The sequence below is a fragment of the Bufo gargarizans genome, chromosome 1, assembly GCF_014858855.1.
Source record: "Bufo gargarizans isolate SCDJY-AF-19 chromosome 1, ASM1485885v1, whole genome shotgun sequence".
NCBI classification, from domain to species: Eukaryota; Metazoa; Chordata; class Amphibia; order Anura; family Bufonidae; genus Bufo; species Bufo gargarizans.
Genome location: NC_058080.1, coordinates 294,156,806 through 294,173,049, shown reverse-complemented (window position 1 = coordinate 294,173,049; position 16,244 = coordinate 294,156,806). Strand labels below are relative to the sequence as shown.

The 16,244-nt window shown below is 45.2% G+C and overlaps 1 protein-coding gene across 1 annotated transcript in view; it reads left to right on the top strand.

Moving 5' to 3' along the window:
• Positions 1–16,244, top strand: part of LOC122926738 (altered inheritance of mitochondria protein 21-like) — a 175,110-nt gene that overhangs the window by 151,191 nt on the left and 7,675 nt on the right. Inside the window, exons 12-15 of the mRNA XM_044278212.1 lie at positions 11,426–11,544; positions 11,913–11,997; positions 13,746–13,873; positions 15,061–15,142. Coding sequence (XP_044134147.1) covers positions 11,426–11,544; positions 11,913–11,997; positions 13,746–13,873; positions 15,061–15,142 — 414 coding nt within the window. The remainder of the gene's footprint in view (positions 1–11,425; positions 11,545–11,912; positions 11,998–13,745; positions 13,874–15,060; positions 15,143–16,244) is intronic.

Genomic DNA, 16,244 nt, shown 5'->3' with positions numbered 1-16,244 from the left:
CTTTCCGCCCAAAAGGCCCGAATCCGCGGTGTTCCCCGTTCATGAGGAATTCACAGCGGTCATATCAAAGGCTTGGGACCGACCCAATCAGAAATTTTCGGCCACCAAGCGCATGGATACGCTTTACCCTTTCCCCTCTGACTCGGTGGAAAAGTGGACTTCTTCCCCTAAGGTAGATCCTCCGGTGGCCAGATTGGCCAAGAACACGGCCCTTCCTGTCCTAGACGGTTCCTCCCTGCAGGATGCGGTGGACAGACGCCTGGATTCGCTTTCCAAGTCCATCTTCTCTCTGGCGGGCGCTTCCCTGCGACCGGCTTTTGCGTTGGCTTGGGTTGCCAGAGCCCTTACGGCGTGGTTGCGGCGCCACCACCAGGATCTGACGGAACAGGGCGCCCCTGCAGACACTTTGGAATTTATTCTCCAAATGTCTCAGGCTTCTAAATATCTCTGAGGCTTCAATGGATATCGGTTCCCTATTTGCCCGTATTTCGCCCCTCTCGGTCATTCAGCGTAGAGAGGTTTGGTTGAAGGTGTGGGATGCTGATGCTTCTTCCAAGCGTTCCCTCGCTAACCTTCCCTTTGAAGGATCTAGACTCTTTGGAGCCCAGTTGGACGAATTCATTTCTGCCGCAACGGGGGGCAAGAGTACTCATCTGCCTCAACCCAGATCCAAACGGCCCTTTCGATCTCGGGCTTCAGGGTTCCGGGGCCAGTCCTTTTGTCGCTTCTCCACGGCCAGGACGTCTTCGTCCTCGTCGGCTGGGGGATCCCAGGAATCCCGCAAGAAGCCTTTCTTCAAACCCCAGCCCTCTTGGCGACCACGGGCAGAGTCAACCCGTCCCCCTGCTCCCAAGCAGCCCTCCGCATGAAGGGGTGCCCCCACCCCTCGTGGTGGGGGGGGGGGGCGTTTGCTCTCCTTTCAACAGGTCTGGAGGGCTCACGTTCAGGACGCCTGGGCTCTGGAGATTGTGACGTCCGGTTACAAATTTAGAGTTCGCGTCCAGCCCGCCGGAACGCTTTTTCCCGTCTCGCGTTCCGGGGGATCCAGCCAGGGCCTCGGACCTCCTTTTGGCGGTCTCCTCTCTTCTGGACCGGGGTGTAATTTTTCCCGTTCCCCCGGAGGAACAGGGAACAGGTTTTTACTCAAACCTGTTCGTCGTTCCGAAGAAGGAGGGGTCGGTGCGCCCGATACTGGATCTGAAGCTTCTGAACAAGTTTCTAAGGGTGCGGAAGTTTCGCATGGAGTCCCTTCGCTCCGTTATTGCTTCTCTGCTTCCAGGGGAATTTCTCGCGTCTGTGGACATTCAAGACGCCTACTTACACGTCCCGATTGCGAAGTCTCACCATCGCTTTCTGCGTTTTGCCATCTGGGGTCGTCATTACCAGTTTGTCGCCCTGCCTTTTGGGTTGGCGACCGCCCCTCGCGTTTTCACCAAGGTTTTGGCGCCTCTTCGCAGCAGGGGCATCTTGTTGTTGCCCTACCTGGACGACATCTTGATAAAAGCCCCGTCTCTTCCACAGGCCGAGGACAGCGTCCGAATCACCGTTCAATCTCTAGAACGGTTCGGGTGGCTGATCAATCTACCCAAATCCTCTCTGCACCCTTCCCAGAGACTCTCCTTCCTGGGGATGGTTTTGGACACCTCGAGTTCTCGGGTGTTTCTTCCGGATTCCAAGTCCTCTCAGATTCGGAGGGCGGTGTCGCTCCTTCTACAAGCTCCTTGTCCCACCATTCGGGAGTGCATGCGGGTTCTGGGCCTTATGGTCGCCTCCTTCGAGGCGATTCCGTATGCCCAGTTCCACACTCGACCGTTACAACAGTGGATTCTTGCCCTCTGGGACAAGACCTCTCGGGGTCTGGACGCTCCCGTCCGCCTGTCCCGGCAAGTTCGGTTGTCTCTCCCTTGGTGGCAGGCCTCCCCGAATCTCTCATCAGGGAGGTCCTTCCTTCCGTTCTCCTGGACGATAGTCACCACCGATGCCAGCCTCATCGGTTGGGGAGGCGTTCTCCGGAACCTCACAGTTCAGGGGGTCTGGTCGACGGAGGAATCCCGTCTTCCGATAAACGTTTTGGAACTAAGGGCGATCTTCAACTCCCTCTCCCACTGGACTTACCACCTTGCAGCTCGGCCGGTGCGTGTTCAGTCGGACAATGCCACGGCTGTAGCCTACGTCAATCATCAGGGCGGAACGCAGCAGTCGGGCAGTGATGCAGGAGGTGGTGAGGATCCTCCTATGGGCGGAGTCTCATGTGCCAGTGTTGTCGGCGGTGTACCAAGGTGGATCCGGGAGAGTGGTCCCTACATCCGGAGGTGTTCGAGGACATCTGCCGCCGATGGGGCCGTCCGGACGTGGATTTAATGGCGTCCCGGCTAAACAACAAGGTGCCAGTGTTCCTGGCTCGCGCTCGAGACCCAAGGGCGTGCGGAGTGGACGCGCTGGTGTCTCCTTGGCAGCGATTCGGCCTCCTCTGTCTTCCCTCCACTTCCTCTGTTGCCGAAGGTGCTGCGCAAGATCGAGGCGGAGGGGATACCGGCCATTCTTATCGCTCCGGATTGGCCTCGCCGCTCCTGGTTCTCCAACGTCATCCGAATGCTAGCGGACGTTCCGTGGCCTCTTCCCGACAGAGGGGATCTTCTAGTCTCAGGGACCACTCTTTCACCAGAATTCACGTCAGTTGCGTTTAACGGCGTGGCTATTGAGACCTACATCCTGAGGAAGAGAGGCTTCTCTGATGCAGTGGTGAGAACCATGATCAGAGCTCGAAAACCGGCTTCTTCGCGGATCTATTAGGCCCTCCAGGTGCGATATCTGACCTTTTGTGAGAAGTCGGGTTTTCCGCCGCTTCGTTTCTCTGTTCCGGTGGTGCTGGCCTTTCTACAGTCCGGCCTTGAGGTGGGGCTGTCGCTCAGTTCTTTGAAGGGTCAGGTTTCGGCCTTGGCGGTCTTTTTTCAAAGGTCTATTGCCTTTTTGGGGCCTGTGAGAACCTTCCTGCAGTGGGTGGCGCATTCGGTTTCTCCGTATGTTCCTCCCTTACCCCCCTGGGATCTTAACCTGGTCCTGCGCGCCCTTCAGGAGGCGCCTTTTGAGCCTCTGAGGGAGGTCTCCCTAGTCTTCCTCACCTGGAAGGTGGTTTTTCTGGTGGCCATTACCTCCATCAGGAGGGTTTCGGAGCTGGCCACGCTTTCCTGTCAGGAGCCTTTTCTGGTCTTCCACCAGGATAAGGTGGTGCTACGGCCGGTTCCTTCTTTTTTGCCCAAGGTGGTTTCTCCATTCCACCTTAACGAGGATCTTGTCCTGCCCTCTTTTTGTCCTTCTCCGGCGAACCCCAAGGAACGTGCTCTCCACTCCCTGGACGTCGTCAGGGCCCTGAAGGTGTATCTGGGGGCCACCGCCTCCTTTCGTCGTTCGGACTCCCTCTTTGTGATTCCCGACGGGTCTCGTAAGGGTCTGGCGGCTTTCAAGGTTACTGTGGCGCGGTGGATCTGTTCCACTATTGCTGCGGCCTATCGTGCTCGTGGTCAGGTTCCCCCGTCGCGGATTACAGCTCACTCCACAAGGGCAGTGGGAGCTTCCTGGGCCAGACGCAATCGCGCCTCCGCCTCCCAGTTGTGTAAGGACGGCCACTTGGTCATCTTTGCATACGTTCACAAAGTTTAATCAGTTGCACTCGCTGGCCTCGACTGATGCTGTCCTCGGACGCAGGGTATTGCAGGCCGTGGTGCCCGATTGACGGCTGGACGTTTCTTTTCCTGGCGGTGTTGGTTTTTTCCCATCCCATGGACTGCTTTTGGATGTCCCATGGTCTGTGTCCCCCAATGGAATGTACGAGAAAAGGAGATTTTTGTGAAACTCACCTGTAAAATCTTTTTCTCGTCTTTTCCATTGGGGGACACAGCTCCCGCCCGCTTTTTTTTTTTGCAACAACTGAAGTCCTCCTGGAGGTGTCTGGGGGTATAGCCCGAGGAGGAGGAGCTTCGTTTTTGCATAGTGTCCCTCCTAGTAATACCTCTAAGCTATACCCATGGTCTGTGTCCCCCAATGGAAAAGACGAGAAAAAGATTTTACAGGTGAGTTTCACAAAAATCTCCTTTTTTTTTTCTCATTTTTCTTGGGTAGTCTCCTTCGGCTGTGGTTGCTTTTCTACAGCCTTGGGACCAAGGTCTTCTCTATGCCTTCCCTCCTCTTCAGTTAATCTCCAGGATTCTCAAGACGATAAGGGAGGACAGGGCTTTTGTGATCATGATAGCACCTTTTTGGCCCTGTCGTGCTTGGTTCACTTGGCTGAGACTTCTTTCAGTCAGTTAGCCTTGGGTGTTACCAGAGATCCCAGACCTATTAAGCCAGGGCCCAGTCATTCACCCTCCGGTAAAAGGTCTCGACTTGATGGCCTGTTATTTTAAAGGTCACTGCTAGTACATAGAGGATTGTCTGAACCCATCATTTCCACCTTGCTTAAAAGTAGGAAATCGGTAACCACCAGGATCTATGCTAGAACTTGGGCATCTTTCTTTACCTTCCTGGGAATTGATCCTGTCCCACATTGTAGTCTCTCTATTCCCAGGATTTAGCATTTTCTTCAGAAGGGTCTAGAGAAGGGTATTTCCCTTAGTACTATAAAGTTCCAGCTTTAAGTGTTTTGTTTGACACTAGGTTAACTGTTAATCCTCTTATCATAAGGTTTTGTAAAGCCATTGTAAGTGACGTTCTGGCAAAAATTTCGAGAGACTTGACTTGAATCTGGTTTTGCAGAGTTTGGTGAAAGGGGCCCTTTGAACAGATTTCTGAGACCTCTATCAGGATGTTGACTCTTAAATGTGCTTTTCTGGTGGCCATTACATCAGCTAGAACAATAGGGGAAATTCAGGCCTTGTCCATCAATCCCCCATACACCTCTATCCAGGAGGATTGAATTGTCCTTAGGTTAGACCCAGCTTTCCTTCCCAAAGTATTGTCGAATTTCCATAAGACTCAGGAGGTGATTCTTCCATCTTTTTGTACCAATCCCAAGTGTCAAAAAGAGTTGGAGTTTAGATGTCAGGATATGTGTTTTAGCTTGCCTTGATGCTACCAATGGATGGAGGAAGTCAGGTGCCTTGTTCAGGACCTAATAAAGGAAAGGCCGCTAGCAAAGGTTCCATAGCTAGGTGGATTAAGCGGGCTATTTGTCTAGCTTATGATTCCTTGCAGAAATCGGTACCTATGGGTTGGACAGCACACTCCACAAGGGCGGTATAAACTTTGTGGGCGGAGAGAGCGGATGCTTCTATCCATGATATTTGCTAAGCGTCTACCTGGTCTTCTGCTCTAACCTTCTATAAGCACTTTAGACTGGACCTCTCTTCTGTTTCTGATCTTTATTTTGGTCGCAAGGTCTTGCAAGTTGTTATCCCACCCTAACTTTCTATCTATGGGATCTCTTTTGGTGCTGTCATAGGACAAAAGAGCAAAGTGAGTATTACTCTTACCGGTAATTAGATTTTCCGGAGTTCATGACAGCACCCTTATGTTTCCCTCCCTTTATTATGGTGTTGGTGATGGGTCTTGGCGATTTTGCACAGGGTGTGCAATATATATATAAAAAATAAAGTTCAATGAATTAAACTCATACAGATTCAAATGGATCAGAAGGATGGATGTTGGGGATGCTCTCTTTAGTCTCTGAAGACCACTGAGGAATGGAAAGGCCCCTCCTTCTTGAATATCTGTGGTTTTCCTGTCCTGAGCGGAGGACCCTCTCTCTCTCCTGGTGCTTTTGTGGACTCTGGAAAATCAAATTACAGTAATAATCATTTTCTTAATTTTTATTTATATTAAAACATTTTTTCAATGGATAAACGGCTTGGTTCACATAGTGTTTCTTGCCGTTTCCATAAGCAGATCACTGATAATAGTAGTCTAATGGTAACAGCCCATTAGATCACTAGAACTATGTATGTTGAAACCATTGTAACTTGAGTAATCGGTTCCAAAGCCCCAAAATGTTTTCCAAGATTAGAGAAAATGAAGATTTAAGAAAAATAAGCAGAGATAAAACCAGTCCTTACATATAACAGTCAGGAATAGCTGCTAACTAGCAACTAATACAGCTATTTTACCAGAGAAGTGGCCTTGATTGGTTGGATATGAGGCTGAGACATTGAATGTTGTCTTTTTTCAAGTTACGATGGCCCAGGAAAGACCATTCTGTTAAAAATATTGTATCTTGAGGCATCAGTGTACACAGATGCAGAGAAGATGGCGATTGTGTCTTCGCAGCATGTCTCCATGCTCTTTACGCAAATAATTGATCTCACATGGTAACCTAACAACTGCTCACAAGCAGAAACAACGTTGTGTTCATGGGTTTAAGTTATAGGAATATAACTTGTTCAGGTCAGTGCATAGTGAAGCAGATTTCCTCATTACTACAGCATTTTTTACTACAGATTTTTCCTGCAGTTCTGGGTGGGAGAGACATTTTAGTAAACTTTCCCCATTAAAAGTGCTTTTACTTTTGCAAAAGTGCAATTTTTTGTATTGTTTCTAGAGTTGAGCGAACCTGCTTTTTGGCAGTTTTGGGTTTGAAGTGAATTACTAATTCAGTAATTCAATTCCGGCATGCCGTTCAATAATGTTACTTATTACTTAGTGGTCAACATGTTCTGCAGTGGATGGGCCTAAGGCTACTTTCACACTCACGTTTTGTGCAGATCCGTCTTGTATATGCACAGACCGCACGAATAATGCAAACTCTTGTATCCGTTAATAACTGATCCGTTTACATTATTCATTTTAAAAAAAAGGTCTAAGTTAAAACGAATCCGTCTTGACTTACATTGAAGGTCAATAGGGGACGGTCGGTGAAAAACGGATCAGTCCCCATTGACTTACATTGTAAGTCTAGACGGATCCGTTAGGCTCCGCATAGTCAGGCGGTCACCAAAACGCTGCAAGCTGCGTTTTTGTGACCGTCTAAAAAAACATAACGGAGGCCAAACGCAGCCAATTTGATGCATTCTGAACGGATCCTTATCCATTCAGAATTCATCGGGGCTGAACTGATCTGTTTTGGGCCGCTTGTGAAACGCCAGTGTGAAAGTAGCCTAATCTTCCTCCACTTCTCAGTAAGACTACACCTCTGGCACTTTTTTTTCCACCTATTCAGTGATCTCAGCAGTTTTTATCTATGCTTTTCAGCAGAACAGTAAAAAGACAATGTGTAGTAACATTTGTGGCAGTCGAAAGATCTCATTAGCAACATTCAGCAAGTGAAAAAAAAAATTCCAGCAGCTCGGCTACAGTTTCACCATCAGCTGATCAGAATCTGGTTTTTGGTGAAACTCAGATCAGACGGCATGAATGAGAACCTGTTGCATGTTATAGAGCAGAAGGCGCTGAGTAGGTTGATCTATAGTTTTGTGCTAAAGATTCAGTAAAAGTTTTACATTTAAAGTTGTTGTCCTATGACTAATATAAAAAAATCAGACGTATAGTGCACGACAATGTCTTTGTAACAAAGCTACAACCAGCCCTGTACATCACATGGATCCAGAGATCTCCCCATTCAATGCTCTGCTAGATTGATATCAAGCTGGCCGCTCAAAGGGAGTGTCTTCTCTACTGCAGCTCAGGGGGCATGCCCATGCTCTCCCTATCCCAGCTCAGGGGGCGTGTCCATGTTCTCCCTATCGCAGCTCAGGAGGCAGCTGAAGGATGAAACTGAGCATGTGCGGCCATCTCAGTGAGCCGGAAAAAGAAAAGGAAGAAAAAAAAAAAAAAAAAAAAAAAAAAAACAGGTGGCGCTATACAGATACATTTAATTGAATAACTCAGTGGCTATGCAAAATTTTTAATTACATGCCATTACATAAGAATTCAGATCTAGATCCTGGTATGAAAACTGTAGAATATTTTTCATGGGACGTTCCCTATAAATCTCTGCTCTTTCTGACTTCAGTTGTACATGGGGGAGGCATTATCAGTGATTGACAGCATGAGAATATAGAAAAAATATATATATATCGATCTGCTCAGTTTCTCCTACTCTATAACATAATGCCTGTAGATTGCACTGCATTTCGTGTTTGCAGGTTCTCTTCATTTTGATGCAACGCATTACACAGAAACTCAAGGTCTCATACAGATGCATCAGCTGGCTCTTTGATTGTGACCGCATGGAAAAAAAAAAATTCCTTCATACCTCAATGCCAAAATAGTCTCTCACCTTTAACCCCTTAAGGACGCAGGGCGTACCGGTACGCCCTATTTCCCGAGTCCTTAAGGACTCGGGGCGTACCGGTACGTCCTAACTTTAAATCGTGATTCCGGCGCTGCGGGGGTTAATCTAAACGGGATGCTGGCTGAAATCATTCAGCAGGCATCCCGTCACAATGCCGTATAAACGGCTGACATTGGTGATGTGATGTCAGCCGTTTAACCCTTTCCATACAGCGGTCCGTACGGAAAGAGTTAACAGCAAGATATGGCTCCCTCCCTCTCCCATCGGGGGCCTGCTGTGCCTTTGCAGCCCCCCGACCGGATGGTGTTACAGAGGGAGGGAGCCCCCGTCCTTAACCTTCCCCGTCTGCGCAGTTCTGGCTACAACTGAGCAGACGGGGAAGGTTCCCATGGCAACAGGACGCCTTCTCAGGCATCCTGCTGTCCATGGTGCTGAACAGATCTGTGCTAAAGGCATAGATCTGTTCAGACAAAGTGTAAGTAAAATACAGTACGATATATATTGTACTGTATTATACAGACATCAGACCCACTGGATCTTCAAGAACTGATTAAAAAAATTTAATCACTGATTAAAAATGAAAAAAATTAAATTCCCTACACATGTTTAGTATCGCCGCGTCCGTAACGACCTGATCTATAAAACAGTCATGTTACTTTACCCGAACAGTGAACGCCATAAAAAAAAAAAACTGATGAAATTGAAATTTTGCCCACCTTACTTCCCAAAAAAGGTAATAAAAGTGATCAAAAAAGTCGCATGTACGCCAAAATTGTAACAATCAAAGTCATCTCATCCCGCAAACATCATACCCTACCCAAGATAATCGCCCAAAACTGAAAAAACTATGGCTCTTAGACTATGGAAATACTAAAAATGATTTTTTTTTTTGTTTAAAAAATGAAATCATTGTGTGAAACTTGCATAAATAGCAAGCGATCAAAAAGTCATATGCGCCCCAAAATAGTGCCAATCAAACAGTCATCTCATCCCGCAAAAAAATGAGACCCTACTTAATATAATCGCCCAAAAACTGAAAAAACTATGGCTCTTAGACTATGGAAATACTAAAACATGATTTATTTATTTTTGTTACAAAAATGAAATCATTGTGTAAAACTTACATAAATAAAAAAAAAGTATACATATTAGGTATCGTCCGTATCGACCGGCTCTATAAAAATATCACATGAGCTAACCCCTCAGATGAACACCGTAAAAATATAAAAATAAAAGCCATTTTTTGGCATCTTGTGTCACAAAAAGTGTAATAGCAAGCAATCAAAAAGTCATATGCACCCCAAAATAGTGGCAATCAAACAGTCATCTCATCCCGCAAAAAATGAGACCCTACTTAAGATGATTGCCCAAAAACTGAAAAAAACTATGGCTCTTAGGCTATGGAGACACTAAAACTTTTTTTTTTGGTTTTAAAAATGAAATCATTGTGTAAAACTTACATAAATAAAAAAAATTGTATACATATTAGGTATCGCCGCGTCCGTGACGACCTGCTCCATAAAATTACCAGATGATCTAACCTTTCAGATGAATGTTGTAAATAACAAAAAAAAAAAAAAAAACGGTGCCAAAAAAGCTATTTCTTGTTACCTTGCCGCACAAAAAGTGTAATATAGAGCAACCAAAAATCATATGTAAGCTAAACTAAACCTAAACTAGTACCAACAAAACTGCCACCCTATCCCGTAGTTTCTATTTTTTGGAGTTTCTACTCTAGGGGTGCATCAGGGGGGCTTCAAATGGGACATGGTGTCAAAAAAACCAGTCCAGCAAAATCCTGCCTTCCAAAAACCGTATGGCATTCCATTCCTTCTGCGCCCTGCCGTTTGCCCGTACAGCAGTTTACGACCACATATGGGGTGTTTCTGTAAACTACAGAATTAGGGCCATAAATAATGAGTTTTGTTTGGCTGTTAACCCTTGCTTTGTAACTGGAAAAAAATATATTAAAATGGAAAATCTGCCCAAAAAGTGAAATTTTGAAATTGTATCTCTATTTTCCATTAAATCTTGTGCAACACCTAAAGGGTTAACAAACTTTGTAAAATCAGATTTAAATACCTTGATGGGTGTAGTTTCTTAGATGGGGTCACTTTTATGGAGTTTCTACTCTAGGGGTGCATCAGGGGGCTTCAAATGGGACATGGTGTAAATAAACCAGTCCAGCAAAATCTGCCTTCCAAAAACCAAACTGCGCACCTTTCACTCTACGCCCTGCTGTGTGGCCGTACAGTAGTTTACGGCCACATATGGGGGGTTTCTGTAAACGTCAGAGTCAGGGCAATAAAGATAGTCTTGTTTGGCTGTTAACCCTTGCTTTGTTAGTGGAAAAAATGGGTTAAAATGGAAAATTAGGCAAAAAAAAATGAAATCTCAAATTTCATCCCCATTTGCCAATAACTCTTGTGCAACACTTAAAGGGTTAACGAAGTTTGTAAAATCAGTTTTGAATACCTTGAGGGGTGTAGTTTATAGAATGGGGTCATTTTTGGGTGGTTTCTATTATGTAAGCCTTGCAAAGTGACTTCAGAGCTGTAGTGGTCCTTTAAAAATTGTGTTTTTGTATATTTCTGAAAAATTTCAAGATTTGCTTCTAAACTTTCTAAGCCTTGTAACATCCCCAAAAAATAAAATATAATTCCCAAAATAATTCAAACATGAAGTAGACATATGGGGAATGTAAAGTCATCACAATTTTGGGGGGTATTACTATGTATTACAAAACGAGAGAAACGGAAAATTTGAAATTTGCAAATTTTTGGTAAATTAGGTATTTTTTATTGAAAAAAAATTTTTTTTTGGGGGACTTCATTTTACCAGTGTCATGAAGTACAATATGTGACGAAAAACAATCTCAGAACGGCCTGTGATAAGTCAAAGCGTTTTAAAGTTATCACCACTTAAAGTGACACTGGTCAGATTTGCAAAAAATGGCCAAGTCCTTAAGGTGAAATAGGGCTGAGTCCTTAAGGGGTTAAAGTGGAATATTTGACTGGTTGACTAGGCAGTTTAAGCCATTTCGTGAGTATTGAGCCAGAAATGGTAGCGGTTTGGGATTGCTTGAGATGAGTAATGATTTATTATTAACCTGTTTCTTACTACTGATGACTCTGTACAAGGTTTATAATCACTATGCATGTGCTTTTATGGAAGTCTTTTATGAAATGTCTCTCCTAATTACAGACTTGTAATAGAGGATGAAAGCCGCTATAGATTGAATGCTTGGATTTCCTCTTCTAAAAAGAAAAATGCTTCTCAGTCACCCTCCAGAGCAAAAGAAGACAAACCAACTACAACTCCCAGTAAGACAATAAAATAATAGTTCTCTTCTAACGCTGCAGCTAAATAAAAAAATGTTATGGGACAAGCTCTTTAACCCCTTACAGACTTAGACTATTTTAGCCTTAAAGGGTTTGTCTGGTTTTCTTTATATTAGCAACCTGTCCTCAGGATAAGGGCTTATTCACATGACCGTGTGCTGCCCATGCCAGTGCTGTGGACCACAAATTGAATGGGTCCTCGATCCGTAGTGCATCCATGGGGTTCCGTTCTGTACCGCATCTCCGGATCTGCATCTGCTCAAACAATTAATTTTTATCGGCTGGCTTAAGGGGATGTATGTTATATAGAATGTGGTTACAACACTTTTCAGTTTTGTATGTCTTTCTAGAAAAAGCAATTGAAGCTCCCAGTAGTGTGAAAAAGAAATCGGAGAATATAAAGGAATCGCTGACTAGCAACGTCACCGCTAAAAGGTTTGTATCATTTTGGAAGCTTGTCATTCATGTAAAATCTGATTTTAGCAGCATATTTTTTTAAAAGTAACACCTTTATAAAAGAACTGAAATTATGCCAATAATTCAGGAAGCAACTTTGCAATATGTTTTTTCTTTCATTTTATTCCAGCAGACCCTATGTGAGCATATGTATCTCCATTTCTTTTCATCATGTGTACTCCTCTTTGGTGTCCCCTACTATTTGGTAACTTAATCTGTATGTAGGGGACAGAAGAGGCCTGATGGGAATATGACTTGAGGATCTGACTACATTAGCTGTTGTGTATGACGTGTATTCCTTCATAGCTATAGAATCAGAACAGTACCCTTTTTTAAACCTCGAAGGATCTCCCTATTTTGATGTAGTACGGCTCACGGCAATCTCTGGAATTCCCTCAGAAATGAATAGAGCGGCCTCACACTTCATTTCCGGGGTTCTGCATTGGGGTCCCTGTTTTCGTGATTGGTGGAGGTCCCAGTGATGGGATGCCACCAATTTAATAATTATACCCTATCATGTGTATAGTGGGTAACTTCAAACATCTGGGAATACCTCTAAGTATTATCTGAAGACCCCCTAGCTTGCATTGTATTGAAAAAAAATCATACTTGCCCCACTCACCGTTCAAGGAGTGCCCACTGATTCTATTTCTCCATCTTCTGGTCCCTGACTTGTATTATTCCGGCCGTTATGGACATAGTGTTGTGCCCTACTCCAGACAATGTTTGTATTCAACAGTGATGTGCCTAAACCAAAAGATGAAGGAATGGGAGCTAGTGTGCGGGGCCAGAGTACTGGGGAGTTAGTATGGATCTTTGCGTATAAAGTGCAAGTTAGGGTTCTTTAGTTAATAGTCAATTATTCATGGAATACCCTTTTAAAGGAACCAGAATTTTTTTGTATCTTAAACCCTTGAGGGCATCAGCCGTACATATACAGTGGAGGTCCGTTCTTTAAAAATGGCGCCTGCTCCGGAGTGCAGTGGCTACTATAGCCGCCAGGTTTCTGCTGTTTTAAACAGCAGACACCCATGGCTAACGTCTGTGATCTGTCAACATTTAACCCCTCAGATTGCACCTGAGGTGCTTTCCCCAGGAGAGCTGTTCATTCCTTGTGGTAGCCTTGGTCCTTCTGAAGGTTCAGAGGCTGACACAGCAATAATTCCTGTGGAGTCCTGTCTGTGCCATGCATTGCTATGCTTACGAGAAAATCATTTTACAGGTGTCCTGAAGTCCGTTTTTTTGTTGCTTCATTCCTAGAACCAAAACCTTACTTTAACTGTTGATGAAGCCATATGAGGGATAACTCTGTGAAGCAACATATTAGACAATGCAGGCAAATGCCAATGGCATGCTTGGGTTTATTTGCTACCTTTCCCAACCAGCCGGCTGCAATGGCAGACTATGGTACCTCGCTATTGTGTCTTAGTAATGGACTGACACAGCCCCTTTTTGAATGGGGCTGAGCTGCTCCTGCCTAGAAAAAGCAGCCGACCACGGGAGTTGGACCCCCACCGATCACATACTGATAACCTATCTAGCAGATAGGTTATCAGTAAAAATATCTCAGAAAACCCCTTTAAAAGTAATATAATAGGTTGTCTTTGGACTATTACCATACTTTCTGGGTCATCAAAGGGTTGACATTTTACAATGTTTCTTCTATATTGGATCTTCTATATTGTGTTCAGGTCTTTTAACTATACAAGTGTCTGTCTTAAACACAGATCAAATGAGGAATTTATGATAGAGGTTAAAAACAGGCGTAATGTCAATGCTTTGAATTCTCCATTTAAAAAGCAAAAGTCTTCGCCACCTGCTGGACCAAAGAAAGATTCTCCAACTCCAACACCAAGTAAGACAATAAAATAATACTTCTGTTAAATAGATTAATAATATCACTCTTGTGATTTATAGCTAACTAGGTTCTGTTGTGGTATGTTTCTGCAAACGCAATACTTGCGCTTAAAAATCGTGCCTAAGAATAATCGTTTGCCGGTGGCAGATTGCACTATCAGTATCTGCTGCCGGCAAACAACGAGTCAGTATGGGGGTGAGCGATGACATTAGAGATAGCCCCTCCCTATACTGTTGAGAAGATAGCTGCCTGTCATAGCAGCGCTCTCCTTTACTAACAAGCAAGCGATTGCTGGGAATGAAGCGTTCCTTCCTGGCAGACAATCGCCTGCAAAATCTTTTAATGTAATACTAAGTCACAATTATAGACAAACACAATCTTAACTAATATCACACAAACATTTGTACAATTCATGTGTTTAATTATGTACACTGGATCTCATTTATCAAGACCAGCATTTTCAAAGCTAGTCTTGTTGTTCACCTGCTCTGTTGGAGGATTTGCTTAAAAAAATGAAAATAAAATGTCAGTCATCTTCAAGTGACAGCTCCCATCCTCTCAAAGGGCTACCTTGATGCAGCAAATTCCCTGTGGGAAATTCCATGACATTTTGCAGGAGTTAAAGGGGTTATCCCATCTTTGACAATGGGGGCATATCGCATGGATATGCCCCTATTGTCTGATAGGTGCGGGTCCCACCGCTGGGACCCGCACCTATAAGGAGAACAGAGCAGAGAAAGTGGAGGAGGGCGCACTGCGCATGCGCAGCCGCCCTCCGTTCATTTCTATGGAGCCGCCGAAAATAGCCAAGCGCTTGCTCGGCTATTTCCGTCGGCACTATAGAAATGAATGGGAGCGTTGGCCACTTCAATGGGAGAGGCGGGGAGCTGCGCCTGGTGGTGGTCGGACCCTGGGAAACCCGGGGTCCTCCAGCCACAACTCTCCCCGGCTCCATTCTCGTTGTAGGTGCGGGTCCCAGAGGTGGGACCCGCACCTATCAGACAATGGGGGCATATCCTTGCTATATGCCCCCATTGTCTAAGATGGGATAACCCCTTTAAGGCTAAAGTACTTAAATTCCCTTTTGTCAACCTCCACTCCCCTTTTTTATAGGGTATGTTTATTATATAGCATGTTGTCACAACAGTTAATTACAATATGATTTCTTTATTATATTTTTCAAGAAAAAATTGAAACTCCCAGTAGCACGCAGAAAAAATGTGAAACTGTTAAGGCATCGTTGACCAGTAGCGTCGCAGTTGAAAGGTTTGTATTTTGTACGATTTCAAAAGTTCATGTATTGCTCATTGTTAGGCCTCATGCACATGGCCGAGTTAGGCCTCATGCACAGTGGGTCTGCAATATGTGGGCTCTGGCCGTGTACTCCCTGCATCACGGATGCAGACCCATTCACTTGAATGGGTCCGCAAACCGGAGCTGCGGTGCAGAACAGAGGCACGGAAGCACTACGAAGCGACTCCGCACCACAAAAAATAAAATTTGATTCGTCCCTGCCACCGCGCGGATGTTCTCAGAAATAGCTTCCCCCAATGCACGGAATGGCCGCACAATGGCCCTGTGCATGAGGCCTTAGGCTGTACAAGGTAATGATTATGCAGCGCCCTGCTTTAGAAAAGTGCTGCGAATGTTGTATTGTATATCTCATTGTCAGTCAAAGGGTTACAAAACAATTTAACAAGGGGATGATGGTAAAGTGCACCAGCCAGCAGCATGTCTGCTCCATTCATCTATATGGGACTGCTGGAAATAAGAGTACAATTACATGGCCCCATAGAGTTGAGTGGAGTGGCAGTGTTGCTCCACCTCCCAAAAAAACTGAATAAAAAGGAATACACACTCCAAAATAGTATAAAAAGAAACCCTACAGATCATACCAGTCAGAAAATGGTGATACGAAGCAAAGAATATAATTTTTTTTATTAAGGCTACTTTCACACTAGCGGCAGGACGGATCCGACAAGCTGTTCACCATGTCGGATCCGTCCTGCGGCTATTTCGCCGTGCCCGCGGACCGCAGCTCCATCCCTATTGACTATAATGGAGACGGGGGCGGAGCTCCAGCGCAGCACGGTGGTGCACGGAGAAAGCCGCCGGACTAAAAAGCCTGACCAGCAGTAATTTTAGTCCGGCGGGCTTTCCCTGTGCTGCGCCGGAGCTCCGCTCCCGTCCCCATTGGCGGTCCGCGGGCACGGCGAAATAGCAGCAGGACGGATCAGACATGGTGAACAGCCTGTCGGATCCGTCCTGCCGCAAGTGTGAAAGTACCCTAAAACACAAGAAAAACTATCCAAATGTGATATTGCTGTAATTGTAGAGATATAGAGAATGAAGGGAAAAGTTAAGTTTT